General features: G+C 46.5%; 1 protein-coding gene across 1 annotated transcript in view; it reads left to right on the top strand.

Moving 5' to 3' along the window:
• DNAI1 (dynein axonemal intermediate chain 1) overlaps window positions 1-936 on the top strand; it is a 259,805-nt gene extending 258,869 nt beyond the window's left edge. The window contains exon 21 of the mRNA XM_082243034.1: window positions 716-936. Within this exon, the coding sequence (XP_082099160.1) occupies window positions 716-817 (102 nt within the window). The 3' untranslated portion in view covers window positions 818-936. The remainder of the gene's footprint in view (window positions 1-715) is intronic.
• The last annotated feature ends 15,531 nt before the right edge of the window (window positions 937-16,467 follow it).

Genomic DNA, 16,467 nt, shown 5'->3' with positions numbered 1-16,467 from the left:
GCTCACAAGGAAGTGACAGGCAAGTGACGTATATATACAGTATATGGTCGTGCGGCAGTCGGCAATCGGTTAATATTGATGATTGATGTTAACGTTGATGATGTCTTATGGACCTTCTGTCCCTTTATGCATAGAAAAGAATTGTAGTCAGTTACAACGGCTTTTCTGTACCCATCTATAAATCAGCAGAAGAAGTCAGAAGAGAGATACAGCTGCTACAAATCTTTGCTATAGAGTTGCTAGTATGACATGACCCTAATGGAAGTGCCCGCTATCTGGGTCCAGGAGAATAACAAGGGTCGGGTCTGAATAACAATTTTCTGATTGGAGGCCGTTGGTGGTCTTCAGTCTCAAAGGAAAACACAAAATGGGAAATGAAAGAAGATGACAAATATAATAGAGGAGAGGATGGGGGCCAAATGCTCAATAAAAACTGCTTTTCAGGAGAAGGAAATGATTGCGTTATTATAGCATTGCATCCACAGATGGCAGACCGACAAAAATACATTGAGATTGTCAATTTCAACTGCTGTAAACATTAAGAGGTTCTTTGAAGGACTTTATAAAAATGAAACTTGAATGCAAATTGGTGATTCTCTGTACTGTGGTCATTGAAAAGGGCGCCTTTTTATTTTCTCTTTAACCCTTCTGTGTCCTGAGTGGAAATCAGTGATCAGGACACATTTGTAACTGATGTCTGTTTTCTGGTTTTCAGGAGAAGAAAGGACAGGAAGTCCAGAAAGGTCCTGAGGTGGAAGTGGCCAAGCTGGACCGACTCCTCGCTCTAGTCAGAGAACCTGAGAACCAATCCGGGTAATGAGATCACAGTGATCCTAAGGATGTTGGGCTGAAAGTTATACTTAATTATGTATTTGAGTAAAAATTATTCCATATAATGTATAAAAAATAAAGTCTCTCTCTATTTTTCATGGCTGACTTCCCACTATTTTCTTGTGTATTTATAGTGTCTGGAGTACAACAGATACCGTCTTCATTTGTAACTCCAGGGGGATAAAATTGAGCACTGAGAGTTTTTCATTTACTTTCATTTGTGAAGCCCCAGGTGATTTCTAGGGCCCCTTTTCACCTGCTCATTGCTGTGTGTTACTGTAAGCTGATTAACATATGGCACTTGCTTGCTTTAAGGCAGCCCATTTATCTAGAATGTCACCTTAAAAACATACAGCACACGGATATCTTCAAAGGTTCTGCACATACCCAAAATAAATGGAAAAAAGGAACCTTACAATAATTATATATATAATGTGTGTATTTCCCTTTTATTTGCAAAATATACAAGAAGGTATCTGTGTAGTACAGCCCCTGGTGAAGACTTAATGACGAAACATGTTGGTTGAGTGGGACCAACAGGAATGCGTCCATGCCAAGAGGAAGCTTGTGGCGAGTGTTGTGAGAATATTAAATTGCTGTTACACATAAAACACTGTGCACATATATGTTTTTTTATTGTTTTAAAGGAGAAGTATAGCCAAAGCTTGTTTGCTTGTACTTCTCCTATGAATCCCAGGAGTGCAATTGTGCAATTCGTTTTGCACTCCTGTGATCCATTTTCAGCAGAGAGCGCGTCATCACGACAATGGAAGTCGGGATCCTCCAGGTGTCTGGACTGACACCCAGCTCAGCCTCTCAGCGAGCCGCTGAGAGGCTGAGCCAGCCGCTCTGACCCCTCCACAGCCCAGCGCTCCAGTGAGCAAGGTGGGGGCAGAGCAGAGAGCTGTTGTGCACTTCCCAGTGCAGTTTCCAGTGCAGAGGTGCCGGAGGACTGATGCAGCATCCACCTAGGTAAGTATGTATCTGGAAAAAAAACACAAAGCCATACTTCGCTTTTAAGCTCCAATTTTCAATCAAAAGGAATCATGCTACTGTGTTTGCCTGAAAATAAGATTTTCTAGGATGGCTGCAATATAAGCCCTACCTGTAAAATAAGCCCTAGTTAAAGTCCTTGTAAAATCATGTAATCCACGCTGTAAAAGAATTATATAATTGTCCAATGTGTGTCTTTATGTAACATTATTGTAGAAAATACCCTATTTACAGCCTTGCTGGGCGCTCACATGACCCACCGAAGATTTTCTCCTCTCCTCCCAGCTGATGTCAGTGGCCCCTCCCTCTGCAGTGCTCAGAGCAGGGCTGACCTCAGCAGGGATCTTGGCATTTCCCTCAGCAGTGCTTGGAGTGGGGAAGAAGAGCTCTGGTGGGTCATGTGAGCGCCCAACGGTGCTGTAAATAAGGTATTTTCTACAATGTTACATAAAGACTGTAACGGAACCGCGACCCCACAATGTGAGTGTGTGCTTCCGTCAGAATACCACTTCCTTCAGTCTTGAACATAGATATCAGATATTTTAGCTGCCCCCATACAATACTAGCTGTGAATAGCTTGTATAAGATCTGGAACATTTATTGAATAAACTCACACCGAATATATACCCCACCAGGTCAGGTGCCTGATTACATTATCATACACAGATGAAATTGTGTACAGAAATATAATTGCAATATCTAAGGAACAACCAACACAAACAGTATTCTACTTTCCCACTAGCAACTAATAGATGACAGTGATTTAATTAACTTGAGCTAATTAACTAGCAGACTTGCCGTCATCGAGCTCATGAAGTATAATACACATTATTATAAGTGTAAACACATCCCCACAGTAGACAATAGGTGAGTTAATCAGCACAATCAACAATGTGTAGAAGACAGGTGGTTGAGCTGATGATATTAGCATCCGCCATGGTCAGACTGTGCGGAGCAGTCCCCTATTGACAATAGGCAGCTAGGCCTTTAACATGGATCCTAGGCTTAGAGTCTCCGAGTCTGTGTGTCTTGGGGAGATGTGGACTTAAATCCAAAGTAACATTACTCCAAGGGTCCCTCCAGCATACACCCCACAAAGAGCAGTGTTCCCTCACAAGCCAGGGCCCATAGTCAGTAGGCAAGAGGCCAGCCTGCAGTCCCCTCCAAAAGCCCCTGTCCTGAGCGAGTTTATCACAAAGACATACGCTGGACATTATATAATCCATTTACAGAGCAGATTACATGATTTTACAAGGACTCTAACTAGGATTTATTTTGGTGATTACAGAGATGCTGACTCCTGAGCTGACAGGGAGGGAGGGGGAGAGAAAACAGGGGACACGGGAACCTTTTAAAAATTATCTTGTTTTATTCCTGTAAAAAAAACAAATCTAGATTATTGTACATAAATACATAAGACATCCCCTGAAAATAAGCCCTAATGCCTTTTTTGTAGCCAAAATTAATATAAGACCCGGTCTTATTTTCGGAGAAACCTGGTATGAGAACCTCCCTTCTGAGTTTTATGAATGGTCCTTTTTGAATGTACTTGTTGCTGGAAGCACAAAGTGTCTAAACAGTCTTACAAAACGCTCAATATGGAGGATATTGGCGAATGTTGGTGGATATTGCTAATCATCTTTGATCTTCCTATCTAAGAAGGTTTTAAGATAGTGAAGAAATACACAGAGAGTTGCACCACAGAAAAGTGGTCTGCATATCATCTCAGAACAGGATTTCTCAAGCAGGGTTCCGCCAGAAGTTGCTAGGGGTTCTTTGATCAATGGGCAGAAGAATATCCACTGACACCTATGATCTTTTTTTTACCCATCTGTATAGGGGCATTCTTCCCACTGACCACCAATGTCAGGAGCATTCTTCAAAGGAATAACCATTGGAAGGAGCATTCTTCCCACTATTCACCAATGTAGGGACATTCATCTCATTGACCACCAATGTCAGGAGCATTCTTCCCACTATTCACCAATGTAAGGGACATTCATCTCATTGACCACCAATGTAAGGAGCATTCTTCCCACTGACCACCAATGTAAGTTGCATTTTTCCCACTGACCACCAATGTAAGGAGCATTCTTCCCACTGACCTCCAATGTAAGGAACATTCTTCCCACTGACCTCCAATGTAAGGATCATTCTTCTCACTGACCACCAATGTAAGGACCATTCCACTATTGTGTATTACTACTGTAAGGAGCATTCTTCCCACTATTCACCAATGTAAGGGACATTCATCTCATTGACCACCAATGTAAGGAGCATTCTTCCCACTGACCACCAATGTAAGTTGCATTTTTCCCACTGACCACCAATGTAAGGAACATTTATTCCCACTGACCACCATTGTAAGGGACATTCTTCCCACTGACCACCAATGTAAGGAGCGTTCTTCCCACTGACCTCCAATGTAAGGAACATTCTTCCCACTGACCATCAATGTAAGGAGCATTCTTCCCACTGACCACCAATGTAAGGATCATTCTTCCCACTGACCCCCAATGTAAGGGACATTCTTTCCACTGACCACCAATGTAAGGACCATTCTTCCCACTGACCTCCAATGTAAGGGACATTCTTCCCACTGACCACCAATGTAAGGAGCATTCTTTCCACTGACCATCAATGTAAGGAACATTCCTCCCACTGACCACCAATGTAAGGAGCATTCTTCCCACTGACCACTAATGTAAGGAACATTCTTCCCACTGATCACCAATGTAAGGAGCATTCTTCCCACTGACCACCAATGTAAGGGACATTCTTCCCACTGACCACCAATGTAAGGAACATTCTTCCCAATTTTGTTTATTAAAAGTCTTGCAATCAATAAGCATAAAATCAATATACATAAATAAATATATACATATTTACATGAAAAGGGGGGAAAAAAAATACATAGCAAATTCTGCTCTCAAATAAAGACTGCCTTTACAGCAAAAACAAAACTCACATCATGAAACACATCATTACCGGAAAAAATTATCTTAATAAGACTCACACCACCACACCAGACATCAAACCTGCGAGGTCAAGAAACAAAACCACTCCCATTATGCATGCAGCCCTTCTTCAAAAATGAAGATATTAACTAACAAAAGCTAAGGGCGTGAAAGAAATAGCATAGGAAAAAAGCTTTTCACCCAGAGATGGACAGTTCACCAAAAGCAGGTCTGATATTCCTCCACGCCCTTATCCAGACCGCTCGAGGCTCCCTGCCCTTCTCAAGACCCCGAATCTTCCCAACCTCACCCAGAATATCGTACACCACCACCTCGACAGGGAGGACTTTCTTCCGCAGGGTAATCTGGCACCGTGCATTCCACGTGAAGTAACGGACAACTATACTAACTAGAAAAAGTGTATCCAAATCAAAATCCCAGCGAGTCGGGAATGCCCCGTACACCCACTCCGCATAACTCATGCGATAGAGAAAGGGGATGCCTAGAGCCCTCCCCACCCTTTTATACACCTCTATGTTAAAGGGACACTGGAGCAAAAAGTGGTCCATAGACTCCACTTTACCAACACACTCCGCTCTAGGACAATCCCGATCATCCACAGGGCGATGCTTCAGGTTCCCTCTCACATAGAGCCTTCCATGGAAAGCGAGCCATGCTTGATCCCTAAACTTCAAAGGGATTCTTCCTAAGTTAATTAAACGCAACCCCTCCCTCATTACGGGGCCTGGGCAATCCCTTAAGGTCAGCGACACACTGAAAGCAGAGCCCAAAATCCTCTTCTCCAGAAGCTTTCTGGGGAGGGACTTGATATCCCCCACTGTCACCTGCCACTGCCTAAGTATTTTCAGACACGGGGCAACATAAGCCGGAAGCTTGCCATGTCGGACTCTCAGACTTTTCACTGGCCCGCCATCTTCCCAGCATCGCAGAAAAGGCCTAAACCAAGATTGAAAAATACCCACCCATCCCGACGGGGTCTCTGCTAACATATTACCAAGATTATACTTTAAAAAAAGCAGAGAAAAGAAAACTATAGGGTTGACCATTCCTAGACCACCCTCCCGCCTGGACAGGTAAGTTACATTGCGTTTGATCAGGTTCAGCCTATTTCCCCATAACAGTTGGAAAAAGCAGCTGTACACCCTTGCATAGAGAGATTCCGGCAAGATACAGACAAAGCTGACATATAAAAAGATTGGGATCAGGTACGTTTTAATCAAGTCAACCCTTTCCCTCAAGGAAAGTTTCCATTTCTTCCAGCTTGCCACCTTGGCATTGGCATTCAACAACCTGCTTTCCCAATTTCGATGACCATAGTCACCAGGACCAAATTTGATGCCCAACACTTTAATTTCCTGCTGGGGCTCTGGGAAGGCATCCGGAAGTTCGAAGCTTTCACCCTCCTCACCCATCCAGAAAACTTCACTCTTTTCATGATTGATTTTAGAGCCAGAAGCCTCAGTGTACTGCTCTATCACAGAGACCACCTCCTGCGCCTCCTCCATCCCAGAGATAATAACAGACACATCATCGGCATAGGCCACGACCTTCAAAGGCGGCACACCAGCAATGCCCAAAGGCACCCCACACAACGATCCACTCTCTAACCTTCTTATGAAGGGGTCGATTGCGAATACATATAGCAGGGGGCTCAAAGGACACCCCTGGCGCACACCAGAGCCAACCTCAAAAGGCCGTCCAACCCAACCATTAACAAGTGGGAAGCTCTCAGCCCCTTTATATAATGTTTTCAGCCAATCAATAAACCTCCCCTGCAGGCCGTATCTACCAAGTAACAAATACAGGTACTCATGATTGACTCGATCAAAAGCCTTTGCCTGATCCAATGCCAGCAAGTACTTTCTCCATCCAGCAGCCCTGCATCGCTCCAAAGCCTCCCGGACAGCTAAAATTGCTGAAAAAGTACCTCTGCCCTGGACCGAGCAGTGCTGATGATTGGACAATAAATCGCCTGCTACTGACGACAAGCGCCAAAAAAGAATCTTCGCCAAAATCTTTCTATCAACATTGAGAAGACTGATGGGGCGCCAGTTCTCAATTATTGAGGGGTCTTTACCTTTTGACAGAAGAATCACAGCGGATTGCCTCATGGAGGGAGGGAGAGAACCCTCTTCTAAACAGCTGTTATAAACCTCCGCTAAAAAGGGAGCCAGAATGGACTTAAAACACTTGTAAAATTCAGCTGTCAACCCATCTGGCCCAGGCGACTTTTTGGTGGCCAGCTTCTCTATAGCACGAACTACCTCATCCGCTGAAATTGGTTCTGTCAAATCCATCAAAGGCAATGTACCATTTCCCAATCCTGGAGTAGAATCCAGAAAGCTTTCCATCCTGTCCCGACTAAGGTCCTTTCTTCCCAGAAGGTCTGCGTAATATGACCTGAAGATCTCCAGGATCCCTGATCTGGACTTCACCAAGGAACCCGTACTATCCCTCAGACCTATGACTGTCTTAACTGCTATGCCTTGCTTACAGTTCTGGTAAGGATCAGGCGAGTGATATTTCCCATAATCTCTCTCCAGAACCAAGGAGGCATGCCGGTCGTATTGACACTTCCTAAGAAGAAGCTTTACCTCCGAGATCTCCCCTGGATCTCCTCCATACGAGACAAGACGATCAAGCTTCCTCCGCAAATGCTGGTAGGCAATATACATACCAAGCTGCTTCTTCTTACTTATGGCCTTGAAAAGTCCAATCGCCCTTTGTTTCACAAGCTCCCACCACTCTGACTTACTGCTGCAAAAGTCCAGAATAGAAACCTGTGCCTGAAAAAAATCCTCAAAGGATTGTCTTACCTCTACATCTTCCAGGAGAGCCGAATTCAGTTTCCAGGTACCCCTTCCCCTGGGTGGAGTGTCCAAGGCATTCAGAGTCACAGACAGCATACAGTGGTCAGAGAACTCCACCGCCCTCAACTCAGGAGCCGAGAAAGCAGAGTTCTCCTTTAAAAAAAAACCTATCTATCCTACTCTGACTATTCCCTCTCTGAAACGTGAATCCCGTGCTGCCAGGGCAGTGCTTAATGTGCACATCTACCAGGCCTGCTTGTCTAACCATATCTCTAAGAAAAACGCTATCATAACCCAGCCTGTCTATGGAGACCCTCCTGTCTTCAGGCCTAATTATGGTGTTAAAGTCACCTCCAAAGACAACCTGCTGGGATGTAAAAAGGAAGGGCTTGATCTTTGTGAAGAGGCATTTCCTGTCCCATTTTGACTGCGGTCCATAGATATTGATCAGGCGCAGGTCTTGCCCCCTAACAGAGACGTCTAAGACCATGCATCTCCCCATTTCTACCTCAATTATCCGCCGGCACGTTACCATATCAGTTTTAAAAAGAACCGCAACTCCGCTGCAAGGCTCAGCCGCAAGAGACCAAAAGGAGGGACCGCATCTCCACTCCCTTTTTGCTAGATGGACATCGGCCAAAGTATTGAGCCAGGTCTCTTGCAAAAATAAAATCTCAGCATCAAACTCACTGAGCAAAAATAAGGCAATATCACGAGCTCTTGCAGATTTCACGCTGGCGACATTAATGGTCGCCACCTTTATCAGAGCGGGCATTGCCATCAGGATGATTGGGGTAGTCGTTTCTTAACCTCCACCACACTCTCATCACCCGAAACAGCTCTCTTTACACTATGTGACTCCCCCTCATCCATAGATGATAAAGAATTAGATAAATCCGACACCAACTCCTCCCCTGATAAAACAGAAAATGTGTTGCCAAGAGGAACCCCTCCTGGCTCTAACTGTAAGGAAGAAATGACCGCTTTACTGGTCTTCCTCTTCTTCTTTTTCTTCCTCTTTGTCCTCTCCCACCCCTCATTATCCGAATCCTCCACAACAGAGGGTGAGACATGGGACATGGACACCCCTCCCTCAACCCCATCGACCCCACCACAATCCAGCACCCCTGCACCCTCTTGGCCGCGTTTGCGGTGTCGAGAGACAGGGACTGGAGGTGGAGTAGGCCGAGGGGGAAGATCCACTATACCCGCCCCCCCAGCAGCTTCCGCTAGTCTGGAGGATCTACGCACAGTAGATGTAGGAAAAACAGGAGGGACAGACTCAGAGACCACATCACTAGAGGAAACAGAATCTGACACAACAGACACAGGAGGGACAGACTCAGAGACCACATCACTAGGGTAAACAGAATCGTACACAACAGACACAGGAGGGGCAACAACAATTTCCTCTCTAACTTCAGCTGCTTCATCTTCTTTATCAAGCCTCTGCAGCTCAGTCTCCAAACCTGGCAAGTTATGCAGTGCCTCTGGGCACTGGCTATATGGATGACCCAGCTGCTGGCACAAATTGCACCGAATCTGGGTGCATTCTCTGGCCAAATGGCCTAAATCCTGGCACAGTGAGCACTTCTTGTGGGTGCAGGACGATGCAAAGTGGCCTTTATCACCACATTTATTACATACCTTAGGCTGACCTTGGTAGAAAATGGTCAGCCTATCCCTACCCAGAAAGGCTGAGCAGGGAAGGTGCTGAACTACATCGCCCAGCACCCCCAATTTTAGTGACACTGTCCAGGCCCCTGTCCATATCCCATGCTCATCAAGGACCTTCCGCAGTGGAGTGAGGACCTCGCCATATCGGCGTAGCCATACTAATAAATCAGCCTCTGGTATGGATTCGTTACGCACCAAGATGGTCACCGACTTTATCAGAGGCTGTCTTGAGATCACCTTTGGCACCAAACCCACTCCACTGCTGAAGGCCCTTGCACCTCCTAAATCTCTCCCAAAAGAGATCCAAACTCTCAGGTTTCACAAACGACAAATCAAATTCATAACTTCCCACCGGGCAAATCAAAGCGAAAATGTCACAGGCTTTAAACCCCATTTCCAAGACCAACTCGGCCACTCTCCCCCTTACTGGCGGCGTTCCATCGCCCTCCCACCGCAACTGAACCACATTCCTCCTCCTATACCCACTAACCAACCCCCCAACAAACCTCCTTGAATTGCGATTATTAACCGAAACCCCACCACCCACCCTGGTGTGACTCCCCAAAACTGAAGCATAGCTTCCAACATTCCTCCCAGCAGAAAATCCATCAGTTTGTTTTGAAACATCCGACACAGACATAACAGATAACGATTGTACAGATCCGGGATTGATCTGTACAATCGATAAATCTTTCCTCTGCTGAGCAGGGGGAGAAATGTCATTTCTATTTTTCCCAGCAATATTATCCCCTTCACCACCACCCACCACATTCATTGCTTTATGATTATTGTCATTTTTTATACTTGCTGGGATATTTGTTGTCTTCACAGCAGAATCCATAGTTGGTGCTGCACTGGTAAGAGTTTCAGCTGTCATCTTCTCTTCCACTGGGACAGGGTTTTCAGCTGTGGAAATGGAATTCTGTTCTAGCACAGCAGCAGGTAAAACACTGCAGGTAACTTCCATGGCTGCTTCCATTCCAAAAACAGCAGCATGCTGATCCCCTCCCCCACCAGCAATCAGCCCTGAAACACTGGGAAGCTCTGGTGAAAGTGAAACAGACTCCTTGGAGCTGGCAGCCATTTTGCTTTCAGAGGGACTACTGGTCTCAGCCAGACCAGCAAAATCCATGTCTGGGGTGTCAGATGCAGGTCCATCCACATTCACCTGATGGTCCGGGGATTTCACGGTCAGGGATTTTCCCTGCATGTCTGTACTGGTTGTGTTCACAGCAGAATCTCCAATAGGTAGCTGTAGGCAAAGCTCCTTCTCACCTGGGACACCATCCACAACAGCAGGTGGGGCAGACATGTTGGATGGCAGCATGGTATACTGGGATTTCTCCACCAGTACTGGCTTTGCTGGTTTGTATCTCCTCTGCCCATCCACAGGGATTTCTGATGGATCATCAGTGAATGCAAACTTATCTGCTCTCAGGGGTGACTCCATCTCCTGGATAAATGTCAGGGATCCATGCCCACTCTCAACCCCCTGGCTGGTTGCCGCTGGCGATTCCCAGTTCTGGCATGGGGGGAGAGGTGCAGAGGCAGATGGAGCCTGGTCATCCATTAACTGAGGCTGCTGATCCACAGAACTTGCTGATGCTTGGCTGGCAAATCTCCTCTCATTATCAAATTTTTCTTTAAACACTCCGCTTCTATCTTTCAACTTTTCCAACAATAAAGATTGTTTCTTTACCTTATCTTCCAGATCCTGTAACTCAGGCTTCATGGCTGTACGATTTTTACTCCAGGCCTGGCAGTATTTGGCTCTGAAGGACTTATGTTCAGCCTTCAAAACTTTAAGCTTTTCTTCAGCTCTTCCAATCGCCCTAAAACGATTGATAACCTTCTGGCTGAAGACATCCGCATTCTCATCGGGGCCTGGACCCACAGACAGGTCCTCCACCTCCTCCTCACTAGGCCCTGTGTCATCAGGGGGGTCCCTCCCAGGGCCTCCCCCAGGATCAGGCATTGTTCCTGGGCCAAGCTAGCAAGCAAGGCCCAGGCTTGAAAAGGGCTGGCTCTCACAGAGAGCTCCTTGGGTGTGTCCTCCTCCTTCTTCCCACTGACCACCAATGTAAGGAACATTCTTCCCACTGACCACTAATGTAAGGAACATTCTTCCCACTGATCACCAATGTAAGGAGCATTCTTCCCACTGACCACCAATGTAAGGAGCATTCTTCCCAATTTTGTTTATTAAAAGTCTTGCAATCAATAAGCATAAAATCAATATACATAAATAAATATATACATATTTACATGAAAAGGGGAAAAAAAATACATACCAAATTCTGCTCTCAAATAAAGACTGCCTTTACAGCAAAAACAAAACTCACATCATGAAACACATCATTACCGGGAAAAATAATCTTAATAAGACTCACACCACCACACCAGACATCAAACCTGCGAGGTCAAGAAACAAAACCACCCCCATTATGCATGCAGCCCTTCTTCAAAAATGAAGATATTAACCAACAAAAGCTAAGGGCGTGAAAGAAATAGCATAGGAAAAAAGCTTTTCACCCAGAGATGGACAGTTCACCAAAAGCAGGTCTGATATTCCTCCACGCCCTTATCCAGACTGCTCGAGGCTCCCTGCCCTTCTCAAGACCCCGAATCTTCCCAACCTCACCAACAATATCGTACACCACCACCTCGACAGGGAGGACTTTCTTCCGCAGGGTAATCTGGCACCGTGCATTCCACGTGAAGTAACGGACAACTATACTAACTAGAAAAAGTGTATCCACATCAAAATCCCAGCGAGTCGGGAATGCCCCGTACACCCACTCCGCATAACTCATGCGATAGAGAAAGGGGATGCCTAGAGCCCTCCCCACCCTTTTATACACCTCTATGTTAAAGGGACACTGGAGCAAAAAGTGGTCCATAGACTCCACTTTACCAACACACTCCGCTCTAGGACAATCCCGATCATCCACAGGGCGATGCTTCAGGTTCCCTCTCACATAGAGCCTTCCATGGAAAGCGAGCCAGGCTTGATCCCTAAACTTCAAAGGGATTCTTCCTAAGTTAATTAAACGCAACCCCTCCCTCATTACGGGGCCTGGGCAATCCCTTAAGGTCAGCGACACACTGAAAGCAGAGCCCAAAATCCTCTTCTCCAGAAGCTTTCTGGGGAGGGACTTGATATCCCCCACTGTCACCTGCCACTGCCTAAGTATTTTTAGACACGGGGCAACATAAGCCGGAAGCTTGCCATGTCGGACTCTCAGACTTTTCACTGGCCCGCCATCTTCCCAGCATCGCAGAAAAGGCCTAAACCAAGATTGAAAAATACCCACCCATCCCGGCGGGGTCTCTGCTAACATATTACCAAGATTATACTTTAAAAAAAGCAGAGAAAAGAAAACTATAGGGTTGACCATTCCTAGACCACCCTCCCGCCTGGACAGGTAAGTTACATTGCGTTTGATCAGGTTCAGCCTATTTCCCCATAACAGTTGGAAAAAGCAGCTGTACACCCTTGCATAGAGAGATTCCGGCAAGATACAGACAAAGCTGACATATAAAAAGATTGGGATCAGGTAAGTTTTAATCAAGTCAACCCTTTCCCTCAAGGAAAGTTTCCATTTCTTCCAGCTTGCCACCTTGGCATTGGCATTCAACAACCTGCTTTCCCAATTTCGATGACCATAGTCACCAGGACCAAATTTGATGCCCAACACTTTAATTTCCTGCTGGGGCTCTGGGAAGGCATCCGGAAGTTCGAAGCTTTCACCCTCCTCACCCATCCAGAAAACTTCACTCTTTTCATGATTGATTTTAGAGCCAGAAGCCTCAGTGTACTGCTCTATCACAGAGACCACCTCCTGCGCCTCCTCCATCCCAGAGATAATAACAGACACATCATCGGCATAGGCCACGACCTTCAAAGGCGGCACACCAGCAATGCCCAAAGGCACCCCACACAACGATCCACTCTCTAACCTTCTTATGAAGGGGTCGATTGCGAATACATATAGCAGGGGGCTCAAAGGACACCCCTGGCGCACACCAGAGCCAACCTCAAAAGGCCGTCCAACCCAACCATTAACAAGTGGGAAGCTCTCAGCCCCTTTATATAATGTTTTCAGCCAATCAATAAACCTCCCCTGCAGGCCGTATCTACCAAGTAGCAAATACAGGTACTCATGATTGACTCGATCAAAAGCCTTCGCCTGATCCAATGCCAGCAAGTACTTTCTCCATCCAGCAGCCCTGCATCGCTCCAAAGCCTCCCGGACAGCTAAAATTGCTGAAAAGGTACTTCTGCCCTGGACCGAGCAGTGCTGATGATTGGACAACAAATCGCCTGCTACTGACGACAAGCGCCAAAAAAGAATCTTCGCCAAGATCTTTCTATCAACATTGAGAAGACTGATGGGGCGCCAGTTCTCAATTATTGAGGGGTTTTTACCTTTTGACAGAAGAATCACAGCGGATTGCCTCATGGAGGGAGGGAGAGAACCCTCTTCTAAACAGCTGTTATAAACCTCCGCTAAAAAGGGAGCCAGAATGGACTTAAAACACTTGTAAAATTCAGCTGTCAACCCATCTGGCCCAGGCGACTTTTTGGTAGCCAGCTTCTCTATAGCACGAACTACCTCATCCGCTGAAATTGGTTCTGTCAAATCCATCAAAGGCAATGTATCATTTCCCAATCCTGGAGTAGAATCCAGAAAGCTTTCCATCCTGTCCCGACTAAGGTCCTTTCTTCCCAGAAGGTCTGCGTAATATGACCTGAAGATCTCCAGGATCCCTGATCTGGACTTCACCAGGGAACCCGTACTATCCCTCAGACCTATGACCGTCTTAACTGCTATGCCTTGCTTACAGTTCTGGTAAGGATCAGGCGAGTGATATTTCCCATAATCTCTCTCCAGAACCAAGGAGGCATGCCGGTCGTATTGACACTTCCTAAGAAGAAGCTTTACCTCCGAGATCTCCCCTGGATCTCCTCCATACGAGACAAGACGATCAAGCTTCCTCCGCAAATGCTGGTAGGCAATATACATACCAAGCTGCTTCTTCTTACTTATGGCCTTGAAAAGTCCAATCGCCCTTTGTTTCACAAGCTCCCACCACTCTGACTTACTGCTGCAAAAGTCCAGAATAGAAACCTGTGCCTGAAAAAAATCCTCAAAGGATTGTCTTACCTCTACATCTTCCAGGAGAGCCGAATTCAGTTTCCAGGTACCCCTTCCCCTGGGTGGAGTGTCCGAGGCATTCAGAGTCACAGACAGCATACAGTGGTCAGAGAACTCCACCGCCCTCAACTCAGGAGCCGAGAAAGCAGAGTTCTCCTTTAAAAAAAAACCTATCTATCCTACTCTGACTATTCCCTCTCTGAAACGTGAATCCCGTGCTGCCAGGGCAGTGCTTAATGTGCACATCTACCAGGCCTGCTTGTCTAACCATATCTCTAAGAAAAACGCTATCATAACCCAGCCTGTCTATGGAGACCCTCCTGTCTTCAGGCCTAATTATGGTGTTAAAGTCACCTCCAAAGACAACCTGCTGGGATGTAAAAAGGAAGGGCTTGATCTTTGTGAAGAGGCATTTCCTGTCCCATTTTGACTGCAGTCCATAGATATTGATCAGGCGCAGGTCCTGCCCCCTAACAGAGACGTCTAAGACCATGCATCTCCCCATTTCTACCTCAATTATCCGCCGGCACGTTACCATATCGGTTTTAAAAGGAACTGCAACTCCGCTGCAAGGCTCAGCCGCAAGAGACCAAAAGGAAGGACCGCATCTCCACTCCCTTTTTGCTAGATGGACATCGGCCAAAGTATTGAGCCAGGTCTCTTGCAAAAATAAAATCTCAGCATCAAACTCACTGAGCAAAAATAAGGCAATATCACGAGCTCTTGCAGATTTCACGCTGGCGACATTAATGGTCGCCACCTTTATCAGAGCGGGCACTGCCATCAGGATGATTGGGGTAGTCGTTTCTTAACCTCCACCACACTCTCATCACCCGAAACAGCTCTCTTTACACTATGTGACTCCCCCTCATCCATAGATGATAAAGAATTAGATAAATCCGACACCAACTCCTCCCCTGATAAAACAGAAAATGTGTTGCCAAGAGGAACCCCTCCTGGCTCTAACTGTAAGGAAGAAATGACCGCTTTACTGGTCTTCCTCTTCTTCTTCTTCTTCCTCTTTGTCCTCTCCCACCCCTCATCATCCGAATCCTCCACAACAGAGGGTGAGACATGGGACATGGACACCCCTCCCTCAACCCCATCGACCCCACCACCATCCAGCACCCCTGCACCCTCTTGGCCGCGTTTGCGGTGTCGAGAGACAGGGACTGGAGGTGGAGTAGGCCGAGGGGGAAGATCCACTATACCCGCCCCCCCAGCAGCTTCCGCTAGTCTGGAGGATCTACGCACAGTAGATGTAGGAAAAACAGGAGGGACAGACTCAGGGACCACATCACTAGAGGAAACAGAACCTGACACAACAGACACAGGAGGGACAGACTCAGGGACCACCTCACTAGGGGAAACAGAATCTGACACAACAGACACAGGAGGGGCAACAACAATTTCCTCTCTAACTTCAGCTGCTTCATCTTCTTTATCAAGCCTCTGCAGCTCAGTCTCCAATCCTGGCAAGTTATGCAGTGCCTCTGGGCACTGGCTATATGGATGACCCAGCTGCTGGCACAAATCTGGTGCATTCTCTGGCCAAATGGCCTAAATCCTGGCACAGTGAGCACTTCTTGTGGGTGCAGGACGATGCAAAGTGGCCTTTATCACCACATTTATTACATACCTTAGGCTGACCTTGGTAGAAAATGGTCAGCCTATCCCTACCCAGAAAGGCTGAGCAGGGAAGGTGCTGAACTACATCGCCCAGCACCCCCAATTTTAGTGACACTGTCCAGGCCCCTGTCCATATCCCATGCTCATCAAGGACCTTCCGCAGTGGAGTGAGGACCTCGCCATATCGGCGTAGCCATACTAATAAATCAGCCTCTGGTATGGATTCGTTACGCACCAAAATGGTCACCGACTTTATCAAAGGCTGCCTTGAAATTACCTTTGGCACCAAACCTCTCCACTGCTGAAGGCCCTTGCACCTCCTATATCTCTCCCAGAAGAGATCCAAACTTTCAGGTTTTACAAAAGACAAATCAAATTCATAACTCCCCA

This window comes from Pelophylax lessonae (genome assembly GCF_965119305.1).
Source record: "Pelophylax lessonae genome assembly, chromosome: 1".
Taxonomy (NCBI): domain Eukaryota; kingdom Metazoa; phylum Chordata; class Amphibia; order Anura; family Ranidae; genus Pelophylax; species Pelophylax lessonae.
The sequence above is the reverse complement of the archived record's forward strand: the minus strand, read 5'-3'. Positions and strand labels throughout refer to the sequence as shown.